This window comes from Leuresthes tenuis, unplaced genomic scaffold (genome assembly GCF_036924035.1).
Source record: "Leuresthes tenuis unplaced genomic scaffold, fLeuTen1.0.hap1 SCAF_9, whole genome shotgun sequence".
In the NCBI taxonomy this organism is placed as follows: Eukaryota; Metazoa; Chordata; class Actinopteri; order Atheriniformes; family Atherinopsidae; genus Leuresthes; species Leuresthes tenuis.
In genome coordinates, this window is record NW_027325363.1 from 8,220,573 (window position 1) to 8,245,102 (window position 24,530).

Genomic DNA, 24,530 nt, shown 5'->3' on the forward strand with positions numbered 1-24,530 from the left:
GCTTATATATTATCATAGACTTTTATAGGTATAGTGCTAAATGACTGAAGTGATATGATTTAAAAAAAAAACAATGACTGAGATGGCTGCACCAATCCAATAATAATAATTAAAAAAAAATGTTGCAATGTTGGATATTCGTTTCCATCCAAGTGTCATTAAACATGTACGTGAGATGAAGGCTTTATAAGATTTCAAAACTAATTGTTATGCAGTTGTGACCAAACAAAAACCAAAAACATGCAGGAAACACCAGAATCAGCTGACTAGTATCAATCAATTGAATGATTTAATTTGCCAAAGCTAAAAGATTTTTCTGCATATAAAAGGTTAAGAGATTAAAAGCAGCATTAATGAAATACCTTAACTGCTTTACTTAAACCTATCTTTACAGATAAGAAGGAAAATGTACATAAATATACAAAAGTGAAGGGGAGTTTATATATCAGCACATGTTCTATACAACAGAGAAACAGTAGAAGTTGAGCTAACTTCCATCTAGAAATATTACAGAGCACATAGCTCTGATAAATCTGCCAAGAAAAGGCTGACTAATAACTTTGGTACCAGAACACGGATTTTGTCCATCATGACCTCACAGGACATGAAGGGTTTGAACGTCTTTCAAGGAATTCCCAGCATGTGTGACGACTTTTTATAGTTTCCGAACATGCTTCCCTCACTACCCAGCACCTACCCAGACCCTTGATGAAGCTGATGACGCGGGCCTTACTCCAACAAACAGCTGTGCTGTCCATAGTGGGGACAGGATTGTCCTGAACTGAGACAAACGCTTGCTAGTAGAATCCACCAACTTCCATGTCTTGTGTGTCAGCTGGCTCTGTCCTCCTGGGTATAGTTTCCATGGTGCACAAAGCCAACAGCGGGTGTGTTTTAAAAAATGGGAGTAGTGTCTGGAACAGGAGACCACGCAACTGCTACTGTAGATCTCTATCTCTCTCTCTGAGCTGCGTCTGCTATGGCTTCCTCTTGCCTTGTGACCAACTGGTGCCTTCCAAGAGTGAAGGTCAGGCGGGAATTTTTAGCTACACAGTGATGATGTCCAACATGCTATGGTGGCATAGTTGTATCACTATATTTATCCTGGGGTAAACACTATACTGACAGAGCTGCCCTCCCCTTACCTCTACATCTGTGATCTAAACCATGAGGTACAGATGAAGTGTGTAATCACCATTCTTCATTAGGCACTGCTTCACCAAGGTTTTAGGTAACTTGCCAGCTACAGAGAGTATGTGACCAAACACATTTGATTCATAACAAGTTGCAACATGTTTTTTTTTAGATAAATTCTCTCATTCTGCCATGAGATGAGAGGTAAAGAAAGAAACCAGTGTGCATATTAAGCCCTTTTCTGTTGCTCTTGGCTCTGTAAGTCTCAGATGCGACATGTGACTCTGCAAACAAGGAGCTCGGGCACAGCATGCATTACATCATCCCCAAGCTGGAAACACCCTGAGCATGGTGGTGCTCCCAGGAGGACAATGCAACCAGGCTAACAAGCATCTCACACACAAGCATACACATAATGTAGTCCAGAGAGACATTCTCACTGAGTAAACAGCCATTTGTGAGCAGAGTGGGTGGATATTTAGATACCCCTGACCTCTTTAACTGGACCACAAATTCCAGTGTGCACACAGACCTCTGAGAATACTTTGTTTAGCTTCTGTAAAATACACTAACACTGCCTTTTGTGAGTGAGTAGCACTGCAGATGACAGAAACTTACCCTGCTGTAGAGCATTCACAGTATTCAGTGTATATATTTCTTCTTGAATGGAAACAAAGAGGCCCAACAATTGGTCAGTTGATAAGAAAATGTTGAAGATTGTTTTAGGACATTAAGAGAAGGAAAATAACTGAGTCTCTGCTGAAGGCTCTCTGCTAATATCCAGATGTGCCATGCTGAGTACAATTCCCTCCTAAATCGAAACAGAAACAGTCACTGAGAATAACATATGAGTGACATTTTCACATGTTAAAAATATTCTGTGGGCACAGAAAAACTTGTTACATTTCAATAATAGTTTAAGCTGAACTTTTTCAGCTAAAGCATTTATCAAAAGAGTCTCTTTTTATGTGGAGAATGAAGAGCTCTGTAAAAAGCAGATTAAACTGATGGTCTCAAACTATTGACTGTCAGCAATGTTTTAGAGCTAAAATCAAATGAAAGCAGCTGCCTGCTGTGAGAGAGCATTTCAGGCCAATTATATAAGTTTAAAAGCCTGCTTCTATCTCTTCCAGCATCACAGAATGGATTGCTTTATGTACAACTTTAGTAACTGTCTAAATAGTATTTTTGGCTCCTTAGAAATAGAGCAGAAGTATTACACAGCATGCTGTTACACAGAGTTGAACCATAAAAGAAGACTGATTTGAGAACTAAAATGTGACACAGACACTAATTATAACTGAAATTACAAATCAAAAAAAGAATGTTGATATCAAAAAGGTTAGAGACATAAAAGAAATAATTTATGAAAGAAATTAAATCAAACTAGAACATGTTTACTTTTCAGAAGAGTCATCTCCTATTCTGATTGGCTGACAGAGGGTTGGCCTTCAAGCAGTCTGGACACTAGATCTGACACTGCAGCTGCATAATGCCAGTTCTGTGCTGTTGTTTGTCACTGTTTTATCAGAGCTGAACACTCTGACTTATTAAAAACCTGTTTCTAAAGGGTTTCGAGAGTGTTAACCTTGTGGTCACAATGTAAACAGTAGCTGACATACAGCAAGAAAACATGTAATGCTGGTTGCAGGGGCAAACTCAAGCCTGATCCTTTTGAAGGCCTACAATGAATAATGAAAAGATAAATATACATTTTCTTTTCCATATCAGCAGGTGATATGTCATTTGCAGTATGTTTAGATTAATTTTTATCATTAATATTATTTCTGCTACTACTTTATCATACATTACATAACAGCTCTTGCACATAAGTGCTGATAGATGGGATTAAGAGATCATGTGTTTAATAAAAATGTTAAATGCTGGTGCATTGCCTGTCTGTGCCTTTATCACTTTAGCAAAGTGACCCACTGTGAGGATTATGTAACATCACCAGGAGATGGCTAAATGCTGAATGTGTGGAAAGGCACAGCACAACCTATGGTATCTCTTTACATACAGATTCAACTGATATATACAAGGTGCTACAATGCCTGAGAGATGGAGCAGTAGCATTTCAAACTTTAGATTGTAACTTAATTTATATTAAAAAATAGCTGGATGCTCAAATTGCTAAGGTGTCATTTAATGCCTGTTTTTCAACATTTCTGCTGGTTTTAGGACCAATACTGTCAGCAATCACTCATATCTCACAAAAAAGAATAGTGCAATGATCAGAAGCTGGGCTGTATTCGATCTCGGCCCTTCTAGTGGAAGGCAGTGAAGCTGTGAGCTATGGACAAAACATGCAACCAAGCTGAACCTCAACTAATCCTATTACTCTGTCCTTGCACCTATAAGAGCTGTTTATATTCTGTCAAAGGACTAAACTGAACTAGCTAAGATTGATGGGAAAACAGTAGAAATAAAAGTTAGTGTCACCATCATTTAAACAAATACTGCTAAGGTAAGTCTAAGAACATTTAGCAGAATCATAACATTGAGCGCCTCTGTGATGACGAGCAGCAACAATTCTTGCATTACTGAGAGACAACTTTAACCCTGTTTCAAGTTTTGTGCTCTGCTACTAAAATTACAATAATGATTCTTTGCAGCTACTGGCATACTGAACACTAAAATTGTGGTAAACTAGGAAACAAGACTGAAATGTCATGTCCCCAAAAAAAGCTGCAGCCTCAGTCAGCTCCATCCAATGAGCACAACAACAAGAGATATACTGCTACTCACTTCCACTCAGTGATTTCAGCAGGGACTTGATGCTGATTTCAAAGAAGCCTGAGTCCTGCTGGCTGGCCATGGCTGCAGCTTTCTGCCCCCCCTCTAGATGTGGTTTCCCTCCAGCAGCAGCAGCAGCAGCAGCAGTAGTTGAGCTGGGACCAGCAGGTAGTGCCTGCTGTCACTTCTCTGTGACGCACACAACGCTGTGCTGACGAGACCCTGAGAAAACACACTAGCCCTGCTTTACCCCTCCTCTTGCGTCCCGTCTCTGGCCATCAGCCCTCTCTCTCTCCCCACCCTCCCTCCATGTTCTTTCAACATCTCTCTATCTCTCTAAAGCTGTGGCAGGCAGTGGGCGGCAACACAAGCTGCCTTTAAATAACTGCACAGAGGCTGAGAGTGCAGGAAGCAATCCTCTTAGCGGAGTGGAGTTAATAATAACTACTGTTTGTCTGAGTGCAGGGCCTGATGATGATGATGGTGATGATGATGATGATGATGATGATGATGATGATGACAGCACTGGTCTTATGTGTCTTTCAGCATGACTGGGAGAATTTGACTGGTCAAAAACACTGACAAAGGGGATTGGGAATTCAGGAAGCATGACCCATTACAGGAAACATCTGGAAGTCACTTAAATTGATCAGTGAGTAAGTAAGATGCAGTGAGTAAGATGTGAGCAAGTGAATGCAAAGGATGTGGATGGGAGCAGGAGATGAACTGCAGGCTTTTAACCTAGCAACTTCTTCACAGCACCATCTTTAAACAGCAGTCAAATAATTGTAAATACATCCATTTGCCAAGTAAGCGAACCAATATTACTAAAGGAGCTATAGCCTCACCTAAAAAGGGTCACAAAATAAAAAAAGAGCTCAAAGTAGCATCTTAAACTCCTTCCAACAAGTCAAATGCATGATGATCATGAGCATTTAAATGCATGACCAAAAAAAACCCCCAGCAGATCACACATAAGAGGAGTTTGTCATTTTCCTTAATAGGTGCCATGGATGTAAGATAAATTAACAAAATAACTAAAAACATTTTTAGTTAGTAATTAATTAATCAAAGAATATCACCCATCAACTCTAAAATGTTTTCTTTTGCATTAAACAAACAAAACAATTAACACTTCCAGGTGTGATGATCAATGTAAGTCACCCTAGCTATGTTTCCTTCCTTTCTTTTTATAAGTTGTATTAATACTATACACTCCCTTTCATGATAATTTAACTATAATAAAACCACTTTAAAATGGGGTTGTAAAGTGGTGCGGTGGTTGGTACTGTTGCCTAACAGAACACTGCCAACACTGCAGAAGGTTCCTGGTTCAAATCTTATTCTCTGGCTTCCTTCTTTTGTCCAAAAACATGTATGTTAGGTTTATTGGTGAGTCTATATTGACCAGATTGAGTATGAGCATGCATGGTTGTTTGTCTCTCTCTAGTCTTCATAGACTAGCAACCTGTCTGGGGTGTACCCTACCTCTTGCTTGGTGGTTGCAAGGATAGGCTCACAGTCCCCCTCGACCCTGAATGTGATAAAGCAGGTATGGAAAATAAATTAATGAAACTTTCTGACTTTTCAACATGACAAAAAACTTAATTCTCATAAACACAATTTTTTATTTTGTGAAAAGCTGATGTCTTCAGCCAAATGGACTATAAACACATCCACCAATCCCCCTTCCGCTGCTGCCTTTCAGTGCTCTTAGTGTAATCCTATCAGAGCTCTGTCTGTCCATCAAGCGACAGCCACTTGACCTTGATTGCATAACACACTCTGTGATGGAGAAGCCGTCACTGGTGTTTGCACTGTTTGATAAACACACATTTCAATGCTTCATTGTCTTGACTGTAGTCAAGACAACACTTTTCCCGTGGTAATGTAGCAGTACAGTAGAGTATGCAAGTGTAAGTGTAAATACTGCATGTTTCTGTGTAATTTCTCTATCACTTAGCAGAGATTATTTTTGTTGAGTACATGAAGAAAGAGGCTGCTGAGACTTGTGCCATCATTTTAAGAGAATTGCATTTTAAAACTTGCTAGCTTCTGACTCACTTGTTTGTTGAAAGGGCTGTGACTGCAAATAGAGACATGAGACCCTTTTATTCACAAGCTAAGACAATTTCCTGATATTCTAATAACATGTCTGACATATTCGCAAAATATCTCAGAGATACAGTGCACCTCTTTCTTTTAAAACCATTCATTTACATCTTTTCTCATTAGAACTGGTTTTAGGGGGTCCTCAGCAGGGTGTGTCTAAATTAGGATCTCTCCCGCAGATTCAAGCTAATGTAAATTTAGACATAAATTACAATCAATAAACATTGAACCAGCAAAGAGCCTGCAGTACACAGTTGCATACAAAAGATAAATGAAAAGATGCTTAATTACATTTTCAAATACTTCCCTTGTCTTGAATTGTCTGCAGTTTGACCACAGACCACTGGTACTGAATCCTCATAAAGTCACAAACTCATTGTGAGTCTTATGTTTAACAGACTCTAGTTGGTAAACAGTATCACGTTAGGAAGACTTCAGTCAAGAACTGGCAAGACAACGAGTTAATACATCTGTAAAAATCACACAGTAATACCTCCATTGTACATCAGCTTTATAAATCTATTAGTCACTAATAGTCTTATTTTCATATTAATTTCAGAAGCTAATGTTAAGAACTGATGTCAATATGAGCCATTTTTAACCAGTTTCTTTGTTTAATGGCACTAGAATAAAAATTTAAAAAAGTTTCTTAGTAGATAAAGTATTAAACCAAGGAACAGCAGCTCGTTATTGACACTTTCCTGAGTAAGTGAAGTGAACTAAACTGCTGATTAGAATTTGTTGCTAACAGCAAAGTAAAACACAAGTAGAAAAGTTGCGGCTTCCCTCTGAGGTTCAGTGAACATGTTGGGTGTTGAAGTTGGGTGGAGATAAACATGTGGATGCTGGATAGTGTTTTCGAAACAAGGGCAGCCCATACAGTTGTGTTCTTTTTTCTACAATTTTTGAGTTGGTAGTAACTTCAGCAATCCAAATACATATACATGCAAGCAAAGAAAAAGTAAATTCTTAAGTATCATGTCTCCTTTAACCATTTAATGTCTTGCTTTACTGTTTGGTAGATTGTATTTTTCAGCTATAATATCAATATACAATATCCTATTTAAAATTATTTGAATCTCTACCACTCTGTCTAAGTATGTAATGCTATAATAAGCTAGTTAATTAGGTAAGATAGTATGTTCTGCCATTACTCAAACATTATTCAAACATTTGTGAATCAACATTGATTCTGTTCATTATTGCCCCGAGGAAATTAAAAAAATAAATGTGTGTTTCAGTACTGGACACTGGAAGCACTTTGCAGCTTGGCTTAAAAGGTTGCTATTGATACTAAAGTACAAAATTATGAAAGCAGGTTCACATACAAACACAAGCACCATTCATGTAATGAAGATCACACACAGATCAATTCCTCTACAGTTCCATTACTGTTACAATGGACTGGAGTGTATTTTTACATGCAAGCACCTTAATAAAATAAATACAATAAATAAAATTGCTATGTTTATACCTAAATATAAAAGTAATATGCCAATTTCTAGATATGGCTGGTGTATTTGCCTTTGCAGCAAACATCTTTACTAAAATAACAATTCATTTATTGCATATGAGCATGTTAAATGGACTTTACAGTCAGTTCTCTATGTAACTGTCAAATATTTTGATCATGAGTTTAATTTAAGGACAAAAAGTTTGAGATTGTTGTTCTACATGATCTGGGCAAGTTCAGAAAGCTACTAAACAGATCTTACTTATCATGAGGAAATGCTTGGCCTATCATGATAAGCAAAACATTTATTACTGACAGAAACCAACCAAAATGGATTATTTAAACACTGAACAGAGTTAACTTTCACGCCTCATCCATCATTCATAAACTGGTCTGCCTGAATCGCACAGTCAGAGGCTCTCTGAGGGGCAAACGGTTATGCAATTCCCTAGATTAATAATTTTAGCATTTTTTCAACATTACTTAATGCTATTAAAGCAATGAAACTCAATGGCACAGCAGAGTTATGCCTGAAATAACTGTGCAGCTCAATGTGAAATGATGTTTTAACAAAAGAGGTTATATGGTGCACCAGCTCTTTAAACATCACTTATCCAAACTAGTGACAGTAGGGTGTTAACAGTTCTCCTGTCCCAATGCGCCAAACTTTGTATGATTTAAGAAGCAGCAGCAAGTGATAAAGCAGAACGTGTGCGTTCACATGTACGTCACCTGTCAATGCAGATCAGAAGAACAGTCGTTGTCAGCATCACAGAATGTCATCCAGAACTGGATAACATGAAAATGTCAGACCTAATGCCACTCACAGGCACTGTCTGGGTTTGTCTAAACCTGTCAGGCTAACTGCAGCTGAACATACAGCAGTGACTGTTTGCTGGCATACTGGATAGGATCTGTACCAGTTCTTTAGATGACGAAAATGGTTTTGTAATACTGTTTATCAGCAGCTTCTCCATCAGAAAAAAATGTAATCTTGATACACAAAAAGAGAAGCTAATTAAGTCAGATTATAACAATGAATGTGTACATCTTTCTCTAATATACTCTAAGTTGGCAAGAAGGCACTACCACATCTAGCACCTATTAAAAGCATTACCAAGCTCTAATGGAGGAGAGGAATGTGAGGTATGTCTGTCCAGTTGAGCCATTTTTGTGGTTATCAAGTTGAAACCCTTCACTCCCTTCTTCTCTTTCTTCACGCCCATCATTTCCTTATCTGGTACACAAATTCCAATCTTTAATGTCCCTTTTCATGTCAGGTTTGAGATATTTCATTCATACTCATAATGTTAAAGATGTTCACATGTTTAGACATTTTAGACAAAAGGCTCATTTTTGACTATGAGGTCAACTACATTAAAAGTGTGCACTGTCCTCCCCACCTGCCTGAGTCCATTATTAACAAGCCACTAGATTCCTAAGCAGCTATGGCAAATATTACAAGGAGGCGAGGAATTTAACAAAGTGATGGAAATAGTGGCCCAGCTGCTGGTAGTCTTACCCATTGCATTTTTCAAAAATCACTTCTCTCACAGATTAAAAACAATGTCTCAAACTGCTCACCACAGCTTTAGTAAAAAGTGTTAAAACTGCCTACTTTCAAGAATGGTGGGCCTCTTTTTCTGGCGCATCTTTTTAAACTTCCCTCTGAAGTCTCTGGGTGGGAATGGCTCCGGAGGTAACCTTGAAACGCGGCCCAGGACAACCTCATCCAGTCCCTCAAAACAATCCATCTCACTCTCAGCGATATCTCTCATAGCATTCTCTTCTAAAGACATGTTTGATGGCTGGAAGCCTACAGCCTCTTCTTTCATTCTTCTAAAGGAGTCATTTGAAGCAGTTCCAGGTTTTTCCACAGTCCTCCACTCTCCTCCTTTCTTCCCTCTTAAACTTCCTTCTCTGAGCCGTGTAGCAAATTTCAGCTGTGCAGAGATGCAGCCAGTGTTGCCAGCTTCAGCCTCCTAATGAGTTTTAACCTCTACACTTGTCAGGGCAGTTCAGCAACTTACAGTAACATTCATGAATTGGGCAGGTATTGGATTACTTGGACTGCCCCTCCTCTTTTCAGCAAAAAAGGCAAGAGGGAGAGAAAAAAGAGCCAAAGTCATGACTAAAGAGGGCGGGAGAGGGACAGAGAGGCTGGTCAGACAGCTATAAAATCCCTGCCTACTGTATGCCCATGAGGCAGTCCTGAATAAATATCCTGTATTTGTCTTGTAGTCAACACATCAAAGTTTAAACAGGCATGTCTTGTCTCCTGGCAGAATTACGGTGTTCAACAACTTTTCCCCATACTCTGATAAGCTTGACAAACAAATTATTCCTACACATTCTGCACAAATCATCTGCATGTTTCTAAAAGTGTCTTCTATATGACAGCCTGTGTTGTCATCTTTCTCAGTGGCTTTAAAAGAAATAGAGCCAGACAAGCATTCGTACAGCTTGCAGCTTATTGTCAATTCAGTCTTTTTCAACCACAGTGAACAAGTTAACACTAACTGGACACACCTACAACATGAACCAGTTTTTCCAAGTCTGACCTACATCAGCAAGACAAACACCCAGTGTGTGTCAGTGACATTAAGGCGTTTTCTGTTTAAGGAAGAAAAAACAGTTAGAATAAGTAACAATCAGCCTACACAGTCATCTTGTCATGCCACTGATGTGTTTGCAAAAGGTTTAGTCAAGCAATAGGTTTAAACATAACTCGTTCCAAGATCTTCTGAAAACACAGGACTGAATTATATCAACAGACAATAACTGCACAACAGGGAGCCCTGGCAACAAGTTTTTCCTCATTGTACTGAGTCCAGCAGTAGTCCCTTTTCATACACCTGTCGAAGGGTAAGGTTGCCGAAAGTAAACATTTTTCACGAAACCCTTCTGCTGCAGCATATGAATGAAAAAACACCAACGTTCATTAGTCATGTTTCAGGCTCTCCTGAAGGGTTACTGAGTGTGAATTACATCTTCCTGTGAGCCAGAACGTGACCTACTTAAAACACCCTCACGTTGTTCCTAAAGAAAGAACTTGTCTTGTTTTTGTCTGGTGTTGAAGAAGCAGATTTTAAGTAATTAGACAAAAGACGACAAAAAAACCTCCACAAAAATGTGTGTTCGCACAGATATACAAACAAATCAATAAAAAAATGCATGAAATTATAGAAAAACGTTCAACTAATAACAAGGAAAATATGCTTAATTTGTTGAGTGTGCAAATGAACACATTATCAATTCAACGTAAGCTTTGATTCACATTTTTTTCTCTAGTTGTATCATCATGAGAAATCTAAAACTCAAGACTGTACTGTATTGTAGGATATTATAGTAACAGTGCACCCTCTAGTGACAAGTAACAATATAAATGTAGTTATTTGTAACAATAGATTTAGCCACATATTTACGCCACCTGCTTAGTGATTTTCTGTGTCATCTGATTCTTGTTAGAGCAATCCGACACCATGAGACCACACTTATCGTTCAGGACATACAGAAAGGACATGAAGCCATAACTTCCTCTAATTTACTTATTTTTAAAATTATTGTTCATTTAGAGCACATTAGATGCTGATAACAAACAACTAAAATACTGATAATTATTTATTTTACAAAAAGTTGTGCACCTATTGTGCAACTGTGCATTTTGTTTGTAGACCAATGAAGCTGTGTCACAACATTTGCATGGCTTGGTTTTGTAGCATTTAGCCATTTAACCACTTGTGTATCACTTTCTTTAGCAACTGTGAGGACATAATCCAACTTTCTGAATAATACTTAATGACTGGTGAACACAGTCGAACATAAACAACTCAGAGACTCACAAGAAGGGCAACCTGAACTGGAAACGAGTTTGCAGTCATCCCTCCCGCTGAAACCAACACCCTCTGGTGGAGCCAAAAGCTGTTTCCATGGTGAGACACATTTAGATTTGCACTGGCAGAGCAGAACGTGATGAATAATTGATAGATATCAGGCCCTAATGTTAGCACGATCCAGCTGAAGGTTGAGAGCAATGGTCGCAAACTTTTGAATACACTCTCATGCAACAAGTAGAAAAACAGTGCAATGACAGAGCTGATGCTGGATAAAGATGAGACACTTTATGAATGAAAGGGATGGAATATTGGTGTGTATAAAACTAGTACATTTCACAGAACTGTTCACTATAGAAGAAAGTAACATTAATCTATTGTCCTCAGAGATGTTTAAACACTACAAAATGACAACTAAGTGTCTAAAGGTTTCAAACCTGTCAAACTTATCTGCTGTTCCAGCCTTTCACAACTTTGACACAACTGTCACTGTCACCAACTGGCCTTTCACAACTGTCACCTGATCCATATTTTTCACAAATTACTTCTCATAACAGCCAAGAAAAAAAACTAACAAAAAGCCAGCATCTACAGTAAGTAATTATTCAGTTGGTCACCTTTTCTGTATACTGCTCTGGGTCAGCACACAAAAGGACTATTCAAGGGCAGCAAATAAATGGATAAAGAGCACCTGTTCCCTGCTCTGCATGCCTATTATCAACTGAATGAGGGAGGAGTTTCGCACTGAACACATGCTGCCACTGTGGACTCGAAATAAAAAAGAAAGATGAACACAAAGCATATCCATTTACAGTGAGGTAATTATGCTTCTCATAAAAAAGACTGATTGCTCCAAATGAATAAGAGAGTAACTATGGGCTTGGACCACATACCATTATATCTTGATTCAGTTTATCTTACTGCAAGGAAACCCCTGGGATTTATCTGAGTAACTCAGAAGGATCATAAACATCAAAAAGGAAGGACATGCTGCGTTGTGCTGTAAAATTCCTTATTGTATCAGCTGCCTTCAGTCATGAACAGTCTTTTTAACCAGGGAGGGCTGGAAATTATTACAAGGATTTATCTCTTCTTAAGATACCCAAACAGTCCAGGTGTTGATGTCTTCTGGAGATGATGGAGGTGTTCAGTTTGAAACGGTTTGAAAAATCAGCACTGATATTTTTACTTAAGCAAAGTCTCAGAATTTTCATGTGAGAGACATTTTTGGTTCACATTAGCATGTGCAAAACTTGCAAAGTTTCTCCAGAGTAAAAATAACGTCAAGTCATTTCAACTCTATTTATGTAACATGTCTGCACAAACAAATTTGTTTTGTATGGATTGCCAAAACAGAACAAACAAAATAGCAGATGTAAGCAGATCTAAGATCTAAGTTCTAAGCAGATGTGTAACGGAAGCTGGAGGACATCCGTGAGTCAGAGTTTGGAAGTCTCCTCAAATGTAAAAAGAAAAAATCTGACACAGTGAAATCCTTGTGATTAAAAATCAGAGGAGATAAGCTTCTGCTGGGCTTATGCAATAGATGGAGGGTGCAAAGTTACTTCATTTTTAGAAATGCTGCTCTAACGTGCAAACTTTATTTTTGTTAAACTCTACTTCATTTTAATTGATGTGAGACACTATTAAAAATATTTTAGATCAGCTTAACTGTGTTCATTCTGACCATACTGTAACCACAGCAATATAACATCAAGTACTTAAGCTTTTCTTGTATTTACAATGTAGTACCAATATGTTTATCCATGTCAAACAAACACAGAGAACGCTGACTTTTAAATAAAAGTGTGCATATAAGAAGTCAGATATTGCTAAATGTTGCAAACTCAGAAAAAGACAAACTCAGAAAAGTAAACATGATTTCAAGAAATCCATCAGATTTGCACTGGGGCTGTAGCGTGTAATAGAGGGGATACAAAAGCAGGCAGGTAGTGTGTCAAATAGCAGCGCTAGACTTTAAGAATAACAGATCTCCTTTAAGTCCCCCAACTCATGTAGTACTTTTTTTAGGCAAAAGGTGGAAAAAACAGATTAGCGTGAAAAAACACAAACATGCGCAGAACAATCTAAGGCTCTCATCTATCAGGCTGCATTTAACTTATTCTATTGACAGTGCTGGGTAACACCTCAGCATCTCTCCATGTCATCATGTAATAAAATGTTTTTTTCACTCACTATACAGACAGTGTCACACACTTTTCCCAGCTGAATGATTCAGAACTGATAACGGTAAAAGGGTCAACTGGAATTGTTGATCTGTTGGGTTTTTTCTGCGGGTAAATAGGGGCTTGGGTTGGGTTTAAATATTAACAGTCACTTTCGCTTTGATGCCGCAAATGCCACACGAGTGAACTTTGGAACTGCTGGGTAAAACTAAAATGAATAGGTTTCCCTTAGATAGAAAAAATAGAAGAAAAAAATAAAGGAATTTACGTTTTGCCATATTTAGACCACAAGTCATCGATGTTAATTATAACCAAGTAAAATGACGACAAGGACCTATAATTGATCATGTTGAGAGCAAAGTTTAATTTAATTTCTAAGTCTGAAAGGGCCAAAGTTATTCCAAAACCACACACACACACACACTCACACAAAACCCCACCACAAATTATTAACTCTCTCCTTGTTTCCAAACTGGACATAACTAACAACAAAATCCAGAAAACTACAAACTTAGCCACGTTTAAACGTATGATAAATACCTTCGACAGTAGCAGGTAACTTTATGTTGATTACTCCATCCCAACTTCCGAAGTGAGTACAAGTTTCAGTTTCAGAGTCCCTTCACGTGCTCCACTTGTCAGGATGCACTCCACTTTGCAGGTCTTCCTCCATCAGCTCTGCAGATACAGACTCCTCCCCCATCAGCCACTTCGCTCATGTCCTCCTGAATAATGAAAAACATGCAAAGCTTCGGCTTTCTTCAATCTGCACGATGACCTGGTTCGGGGGCATGCGATCCGCTTAAAAACGCATCTGCTGCCTTCTGCTTAATTTAACAGGGAATGCTAAACACTAATGTCATTATAGTTTCAACAGTATTGCAGTGGAGGTTATTGCAACGACACTGAGGTCAAATATTAAACAGTTTACTATGCAATTAAACAGTCTTCTTTGGATCCCATTAAAAAGCGTATATGTTCAGAAGTCTACTAGAGTGACCTTTAGTAGGTGAAGGGATTCCTCTGGATTTCAAGTATTCAAGTATTTGCCATGCAGTTAAATATATATATATATGTATATAGTTGAGAAATTAATAAACTCTATTTAACCCCATTCTATATGAGTGAAAAACCGCATAGGCAAATACTTGAAAAATCCCTAAAAAAATCCCTTTGGGACAAGGACTATAATCAATACAGAACAGCCATGATGTCCTGACCTGTCAGTCAACACTGCAGTAAAAACTGACTCTATAGTGGAAATTACTGTATGAGTTAAGTAATACCGCTGAAAATCACTGTCAGTGATCACAGTTTGTTGCTGAATGAGCAACTGCAGGTGAAACGGCTACGATGCCAAGCATAAACATAAAACAAAAAAGACACAAAACCCTACCACCGTCTTAGAGAACAAGGTCAGGGACTGAGGCAAAGTGGAAAACTGTCCTGTGATCTGATGAAACCAAAGCTGATTTTTTTTTAGTAAATAACTGATGCTGCCATCTGGCTTGAATAGAGAATATCCATGTTTTTATGAGAACATAGTTCAAAAGCCAGCATCAGTGTTAGTATGGCACTGATGACGTGCTTATCTGTAAATTAGCCATCAATACACAGAAAATACACAAATTTTGGAGTGACATATGTATTATTCAGGCTACATCTTTTTAAGGAAATCCCATGCTTATTTTGGCAAGACAAAGGTGAGCTATGCTCTCCACAAATTAAAGCTGCATGGGTTTGTTATCAAATAATCTGTGTGCTAAACTGGTTCTCTTGCTGTCCAGACCTTTCTCCCAATCAAAAACTCGACAAAGGAGCAGACATGACTGTTGAGCAGATGAAATCCCTGAACAAGCAAAAATAGAAAAATCCATTTTTGAGTTCTAACAGCAGCTTGTCTCATTCATTTTTAAACATTTGCAGAGTGTTGTTAAAAGAAGATATGATGAAGCACAGTGGTAAATGTCCCCTGTTAAAATTAATTTCTACAATACAGTACATAATGCAACAATATTATTTACATAAATGATGTACACAGAATTTTTTTTGCTGGAACACTTACTTTGTAGACATCTAAGCTTGATCAGTAGTTGCACATCAAATTCAGCCACATGACATGAGAAGATGATCTTTGTGTTAGATTTCAGGAAATTAGCTCCACTGCAGCTTTGCCTGAAACAGCACAAAATGTTGAAAAGACACCTATTTATTACATGCAAATAGAATATGAGCAAACACAAGTACAGTCAGATGGGTTTGGGAGGGTGCAGAGCAGTAATGTCACTGTGAGCGCTTAAGAAAATGATTTTGGTCAGGATCCAGCAGATGGCGTCCAAGACGTGATTTTCAAAGCGATGACCAAAGAGATACAGGTGTACTCTTGAAGTCTGACACAAGCTGATGTGTTCTTCAGTGTATAGTGTTACTTCAAACCCTGTAAATGGAAAAAAAACATCAATGAATAATGTACTTGTAGCCAAACAAGAAATGGAAGCCAGAGGCAGTGAGTCCATGGTGATGAGGTGAGATGACATAGTTCAATGACTGGCCATCAACTTTTCCACCATCACTGTTTTTACCACTCAGAGTGAGCACGTTACTACCAAAGAGCTCTGTCCAGGTGAGAGGAAAAAAATCGCTTTGTCAGCTGCATGAACACAATGACAGCAGAGCGCTACAGAGGTGGGAGCACCAGGTGCACTGTAAGATAAAACATTAAAAAAACAAAAGCTTAGAATAAATTGACATTTCCTCTGAAATGAGCAGTGTGTCCTGCACTAATGCAATCCAACTGAATATATGATTATGCTTTGGGAAATATTTTCTCGCTTTCTTGTGTTCTGAAGGGAGCTAGGTGGTCTTTGCTGCAGTGTATTGGCTACAGTGGTAATTCTGTCAAGCTACTGAACGATGAAATAACATGTCAGTGCCACAGCACAAAAGACAAATTTCAAAGCAGTTGCATAACTCAGCACCACAGCATTGACCTGATCCAATTGCTCCTGTCTGATTTCTTTGAGGAATAGAGAAAACAGGGTATTAAGGGGGGTGTGCGTGGCTGTCACATTGCTGTGCTTTGATGCACATTCAGGTAGTTCTCAGTCATCTCAGATGAAAGTGTGCTGGCCAATTAAAAAGAGATTCCATAATAATTTGTGAAAGCCATGACCCTCACAGACATGCGTAACATCACATTTTCTTCAAAGTAAGTGCTGCTTCACTTTGGATTTGAGGGTGATAGGTTCAATACCATCTTGACATTTTTGAGTGGTGCTTTGTGGCTGCTCACACCCCTGCAGCAACTCCATATTAAGAGATTTCTTGCCAAACAATGAAAGGTTTCACCTTCGAACTTGCAGTTCACCTGAAAGTTTTAGACATTGTGACCCTTGAATCATGCTTTTGGCTCTGTTAATGGAGGATGCAAGTCTCCTTTAAAAACCTTTGAGTTACAGCACAACTGATTTTGTCCCTCACAGAGAGGACGGTGCTGAGGGAGAAAGCACTGAAGCAGCAGGTCAGGGGGAGTGTGGATCAAAGATCCAATGTCTTGCAAGGATGCTCTGATTGCATGGTTTGGGCAGTGTGGCACGATTCTACAAACAATATTGATGTGCCCTCAGATGAGCTGTGCAGCTTCATTGAGTTCTCCTCAGCTTTTGGACAAGGACACACGGCTGTGATTGATATAATATGTTAGAAAAGATGGATGGTGTGTCAGATTAGTCGAGATTTTTGGAATATGCTCAAGATTAAACCAGCAGTTATAGAGTTAGCAACACAAAGTTTAATCAAAGTTGTTCAGCTGTTGATTGAGGTATTTCTAATTCTTACCAAAGAGAAAGCTGGAATTATAGTGGTATCTTGACGAGCAGCTTCAAAACAGCAGGTGATGCTGTTACTAGAGAGGAGAAAATCAGAGATGATGTGAGAGTGGAGTTGTATTAAGAGTAATCAAGAACTGTGATTTTATGCGTGGTATCCATGCTGACAAACAGCTGGTCTATGCAGCTAATAGTTTTCAGACAGATGGAAAGTATCTGAGATCCTCCGTGATTTGCATAAAGAATACAAGGAGGTGTAAAAACACAACTTTATGTTTTTGTACCAACATTTAAAATGATAAACACTAAAAAAAAGACTCTCAGTCTCTGACTTTTTGAACCATCTCCAAAGACTCCCTTGGCAGGCTGTCAGCTTTATAAGGCAGCAACTGTTAATGCAGGGAGACACAAAATGGAAGAGAGGGCAAGAGATCTACTCTGACCAAACTTCACAGAAACAAATAACAAATAATCCCCCTTTACCGGTTTGTTGACAAGTGTTCATTGTTTTACATAGCAGTGGTGGGACAAGGCAGCTGTTCTTGTTTTATACATTGTGCTAAAACAGGTGTATTTTTTTAGCATAATGCATAATGCATCTGCACAGCCGACACAATACAAAGTTCTCAGTTCTCAAAATAATGCCTGCCTATCATAAATTAGTCAGCTGATAGAACTAATTGTTTAAGAATTCATTTTAAAGTCTTGGTGTTAACTTTTACATGAAAAAGCGTCCCAGTACTGTTTGTTTGTTATTCTGATTCTTTGGCCATCTTGGCAAAGATTGCCAGCAGTTCTCTATGCACAATTCAAAATTCAGGGCGATTGTTCTTTTTAAGCAGTAACTTTACTGTGTCCTACTATGGAAGATGGGAATATTACTGGTCACACACATGCAGCCTGCATGCACATCCATACACATGCATTTACAATTTCAGGTCATATGGAGCTCATTGTCTTCATCATGTGAATCATCCCTGATGATATGGCCCAAATATTTTACTTTGTTCATCAAATTTAGAGTTTGATCTGCCATGTTTGGTCTCTATATAGAAACCCACAAATGGTCACTTCACACGCTATAAAGAGATTCAACCTTGTGGTTAGAGACAATTTTGTTTTTATAAAAGAAGGACCTGATATCAACACAAGAGAAGCCTGTGAGGGACAGTGATCACATTCCAGAAAAAGGAATTTTTTTCTAAAATTTGTATAAACCAGTTGACATATTTGCAAATAAAGAGCTGGTAGCCAAAGCGATGATTTCCTTTTAAGCACATCTCGCTACTTGACAAGCCATGCACGGCATACTGCAGCCCCAACGCTCTGCACTGCTAAGAGGACTATAATAGGTTTTTCTCTCCATTTTAACAACAAAACATACCTCCAATAGCTGGTCAAGACACCAGTGGGTTTAAACCTGTCTCATTTGAGTGCATTTTGCCTAGTCAGCTTTTTACACACACATACACTTAACAATGAAGCCTTGAGGAGACACGTAAGAAACTTGTATTTTGAACTCATTTTAAAGCTGTGCTGTTATTTGACATGTTGGTGTAAATCTATCTCTTTGTTACAGATAGTTGGTGTCAGGGCTTTGAAAGAAGTCTATTCACAACTTTAGATACAACACCTTGTGAACTGTGTAATTACCAATTCTGTGGTTTGCAAAGAAACAAAACTACTTTCATAAAGAATGGTTACATTACATTCATATATGTTAAAATGTTTTGATCATCCCATTTCCCCGGGCTACATGTTGAAGCGTCCTTGGGCAAGACACTGAACCCCACGTTGCCTCCTGATGTATCCATTGGGGTATGAATGTGTGTATGAATGATTAGAAAGCACGTAGTTATGTGTACTATACTTAAGACGTGCTGTATGAGTTTGTGTGAGTGGGTGAATGCGGCATGTAGTAAAGCGCTTTGAGTGGTCAGTTAGACTAGAAAAGCGCTATAGAAGTACAAGTCCAATGTAATGGTTTCTTGGTAACTTATTATAATACTGTGAAAGGAGTCCAGCCTTGTTATTGTGAGTCACATGCACCACTTTATTGTGAACTCCAAAGATGTGACGCTGCCTGCTTACTACTACTAGGCACGTTCAACTTCTTCTGTTAAATATTGTGAAATGAGCATTTCCAGTTTAATTAGACATCTCTGTACACATCATCTATTTTGTTTTTGACCTTCAGCTCTGCTGTAATGATGACTAGTGCAGGCAGTCATTCCTGCCCACCATAATAGCCTTCCATAATGACTCTCTAATGACTGATATTTCTCCTTATCTTCCCACTGTTTTTTGTTGTTGTTGTTTAGAATCATAGTATTCTTTTTGTTTATAACTGTTTTGTCAATATTACATACTAAACAATCATTTAGCTGTGGGGATTGATAAAGTATTATTCAGTTGATTTATTGCTGAGAGCTCCATGTGGCAAATCATGTGTCAAATTACATCAAATGAATGAGGTAATTAAAAACAGTAGATATGGATATGAAACGTTGAACAGTAGCTGGGACATCAACACCAACAACCATGACATATCATGAAGAATCATGAGAAAGCTGAGGTGAGGTTTGGGCATAATTTGTGCCCATTTTTTATGTCTCATGCACCAGGATATCATCCCTTTTATGTCTAATTTCCATCTGTCTTCTACTTTCTAATCTGCCCTTGGAGGAATAGCAGAGCTACGCCTGGTACAAAAGCACTCAGGAAGGCCACTTGTTAATCTCTCCTTTTATCAAAAATCCTTTCCTCTGGAAATATATCACACCATATAACAACACAGCTCAGACTTATGAGGCTGCTGTAAAAAATTCCGCTAAGAATCATAAGGTATCAGCATATCAGTTTTGGAGAAAAAATTCATTCTTGAGCTGTAAGAAGCTCAATTATCAGATCTGCTAGGAGGTGTACATAAATATATCAAAACTTGCATGGTTCTGACAGGCAGAAAGGCACTTCAAGAACATTTTCTAAGACAACATTAACAGTCAGCATGTAACAGTGAGGCTTCCGATAATGTTAACCCCCCTTGCCTATCCTACACTCCATTCACTAACAACTCACTGAAAGGGCACAAACAGCAACAAATAAAAAGTCATGACCAAATATTTTTAACAGCTGATAACAAAAATTCTCAATATCTTGTTTTGTATTGTGATGTCTAGTACGAACATCTTCTCATCTTCTAGCACAATCAACTTCTTTTCTTTCTTAGTGTAGGTAGGTATATTTTTTGTGATGCAGATTTCTGTGTGTGAGGACATGCTAGTTTTCAAATTTAACAAGCTAGAAAATCACTAACTGCAGGAAAATGCATCCAGTTTGCCTTACACAAGCAGATTGGTCAGAGATTCCATCAGAGAACAAATCTCTGAGAGATGCAAAGATGAACACAGACTTAAATTATTAAGGGCGTTCAACCACACAGTGTACATTTGTAGAGACACTAATACAGACAAATTGTATAATATCATACACAATATATCCTGAGTTCTCTCACAGTGCTTATAATGCACCTATTACTCATGTACCCATGACACATAATTTGATTTTGGTAAATCAAATAACATTACACAATTTTGTACTCTTTAGGTATCTTGTGGGATTTGCTCATGCATTTTTATAACAGCACACCATCCTCTCCTGTTTGATCCAAAGGGATTACAAGTTACATTTGCAAAGTTTTTAATGATGCTTTCAATGGGTAGTATAAACAAGTCTTTCAGTTTGAAGGTAACTGCGGTACAATAAAAATCTATTACAACTTTGGCAAAGCAATCATGTCCCTGTGAGGATGTTAATGAGGGAAATGAAGGCATGTTTATCTGAAAGACTGCTTACTTTCCATGTTCTGTGACTGCAGTTGAATATATATGAATCAATGAATATATATGAATATAGTGGATGGAAGCCTTCTGAGATTTTTGCATTATACCACAGCACAAATCTTTAATTTTTATCATCCACTGATCTACTTCATCAGATTTTACCTCCTTTATACGACATACCCATTTGCCTCAGTGATAATTTGTGTTTAATGCTACTTAATAAATTGCAGTAATCTAACACCACCTAGTGCATGCTGACAATATTCATAGTAGCCCCATATGTTTGTTTTAAAACAAAAAACTTGAGGGCACATTTCCTCACCAACATCAATTCCTCACCAACCTGATTTCCTCATTTTAAAGAACACGATCCAGATCTGCACCAAAATAAAATGGATGCTTCATCTGTCCATGCTCCACTTCACCAAATCTCATGAACAGTGGTTGGATGTTTTTTTGTTCTGTCCATCTGACTGACAAAGAAATTGATTATTGCACTAAAGGCAGTATTTCAAAGTACCTTAAACAATGTGTTTTTACATATTCAAAATGAAACAGACAAGCTAAATGAGCTGAGAATGATTAATAAGTACAGGGAGATTTCTACATAAAATCATCGTGGAGTGTAACTGTTCTGTGTCCGCCTCCCTTCAAAGTCACTGCGTGGAGAGTATAGATGAAACAATAGAGCCTCATTCTGATGTAAATGCCACACTTGATTAAAATCTTTTTGTATTGCTCCATTGAATATTTCTGCATTCTGGCTTCATCACTGCTCATGTACAAGAGGCTTGATTTTAATGTGACCAGAGCAACAATAATGGGTACAATCAAGATAATGTAATACTGAAAGCAGTTTAAGTAATGTTAATGGCCTCAGGGCCATTGAACTGAACTGAGTAAAAGCATCCCTGTGCATCCCTAGTTATTTCAACACTGACAATTAACAAAAACCTTGGGTGCACATGTTTCTACTAGTGTTATTTTTCTTGTTGGCAAAGAGCCTAGACAGGATATATACCAGAGTCACCACCACTGTAACCATTGGCAGTTTCAATTAACTGATTAGGATTAAAATCAAGCTTAAGGAGTCACTGTAGTCATGTGGTTTTTCAACTGTGTTTCTTACACCGAGTATACTATTCATTAGTATGAGAGGACAGTTATCAGTCAAGACACAGAGAGCTCAAAAACTGGCCTTGCTGAATAGTTCCTGAGGTGCTTAACAGTAACTTATTTTATCACATAAAAACTAATTTCAGTGTTTTGAATGATACAGTAAATCATTTTTATAGAAGTTAGTGTTTTTATATGGTTTAATGCAACATATTCCAGTGGTTACTTGGCACTTTGGATGAAAGAGCCCATAAAGTTGCATAAATTAAAACACATTTTTGTATAACAGAAATTTCCCCCAAAACATTAACTAGTACATTGAGAAAAACACGAAATAAAGACAATGAAATATTCTTAAAACTCATGATTCATAAAATGGGGAAAGCAAATCTGGATAAAGTGTGCTTGAAAGCAACTGGAGCTGCCATGCTGCTTCTTATTTACCAGTACTAGCACATGTAAAGTGGGAAAGTGCATATTCATGTTTGAGTTCTCTGTCGCCACAAACACTGAGATTATTCACCTATTAACAACTGCTTACAGAGAGTATCCTGGTGGGCTTTGTGCATAGCAGCAGACAGTGAAATCTCAGCAAACATTCCATAATCGCTGCTGATCGCAATCAAACACACACTGTTCTATCCTCTTCAACATTATTCTTACTTAAGGCTCTCATGTCACAAGATCAAGGTTTTCTAGTTTGACACTTTCACTCCAAACGTTCACTGCAAATGTCCGTCATAGAATTATAAAATGTGCTTTAGGTTTTTATTCAGACTTTTGTTTGATTCAGGATAATGAGAATGACTGGATTTTCCACAAAGGCAAAACTGATGCTGCTGGTTTCCAGTGGTAAAATATTCGTAAGAAAATGTTCCATTTTCCATAAATGGCAGGAGATAGATATCACCACCATTGACAAGGCAAAAAACCTGCTTTTATTTTTTTCTTTCTCTTACTTTACCATGAATATACCATAAAGAGCTTTCCTGGAATTATTCCTATTTTCTGTTTGTTGAAGACAGACACAATCTCACAAAGCAAAAACGACAAACTCGTTTTTTTAACCATGGCTCGTAGAAGATATTTGGAAAGATATCTATGGGTATGATGACTGATGCAGATTCTTGAATGTACCTTTAACAGCACAATATGGGTGTCATTGCAGTTTATAAATGAAGTTCACCTTTTCTACAATCTTACGTATTTATGGGGAGCTCACCACAACAAAGGAGTTGGGATTAGTTTTAAACCTTGCAGTTGGCTGTGAAAAAATAACAATGTCATCACTACCACCTACTAATGATTAGAAAAAAAGTTTAGCTCAATTTCCACCTTTCACTCGCTAATAAGATATTGAGTGAGACATTCAAATGGTTCCCTTCCTTTTTTTAAACCCAATAATGTGTAGCGTTTCCACACTATTCTGCTCATAGCTGAGACTACAAATACAACTCAAGCTTGTGCTGCGCTGACTTGTCTAAACCATTCAAAATTATTCCATTTTATGCTAAGGTGAATGTGCGCAGGTGGCAATTTTTCTCTGCTTGCATGGTTTCAAAGAAAAGTCAGGGTTTAAGTGTGGAAGAATTTCGGACGAGTTGCAGTACCAAGACACCAGCACAGCAGAGCAAGATCCTATTTATTTCATGGTTTTTGAGTGACTGTGCTGAACAGCTTCATACTAACACCTTGCTTGAGTATAATGTGATTGTCAAAGACTCCTCAGTGAACTGCAGTCGTCCTGCTGGTGCAGCAGCGCTGCTTTTCAATAGTCATTGAAAAGTTGGGCTGGATTCAATTTGGAGTGCAAAATCACCTAAATGCAGTTGCAATGGTTGTGCAGTGAACATCAACAGATGTTATAGTCTTTAGACGGCAGTTGAAAGAGTCAGACATAGCTATTTGTTACAGTACTGAAGTAAAATCAAAGCTGAACATTATCCTGTATGACAGCAATACAGAACTTTCTACTAATCCTCAAGCCATGTCACACCCTCATAGAATATGTGCAGCTCACACATTTTCAGGAACTGGAACGGAAAGCTCACATATTCAGGTGCTCCCACTCAAATCAGCTTGTTAAAGTTAATACACTCTCTAAACCCATGACTACCAAAGCCCAAGTCAGATATAAATTTACTTCAATGAATAAATAAGGAAGAATGATATTTGTCTTATATGTCAATTGTTTTTTAAATGATTATGCTAAGGTTATTTTCTACACAGAAATATTTGCATTTCTAAAGGGTTAACAAACTTTAAAGCTTCTCCGTATCTGTATATCCCAC

General features: G+C 38.0%; 1 protein-coding gene across 11 annotated transcripts in view; it reads right to left on the reverse strand.

Moving 5' to 3' along the window:
* Positions 1-14,071, reverse strand: part of frya (furry homolog a (Drosophila)) — a 49,474-nt gene extending 35,403 nt beyond the window's left edge. For 4 of the 11 annotated variants that reach the window (XM_072392158.1, XM_072392153.1, XM_072392152.1 and 1 more), the window contains exon 1: positions 9,054-9,464. In XM_072392158.1, the coding sequence (XP_072248259.1) occupies positions 9,054-9,270 (217 nt within the window). In that variant the 5' untranslated portion in view covers positions 9,271-9,464. Of the gene's footprint in view, positions 1-697; positions 761-3,882; positions 4,081-9,053; positions 9,467-13,994 lie in introns of those variants that run through there. The other 7 variants (XM_072392156.1, XM_072392154.1, XM_072392160.1 and 4 more) reach the window with 5 other exon arrangements.
* Positions 14,072-24,530: the final 10,459 nt, after the last annotated feature.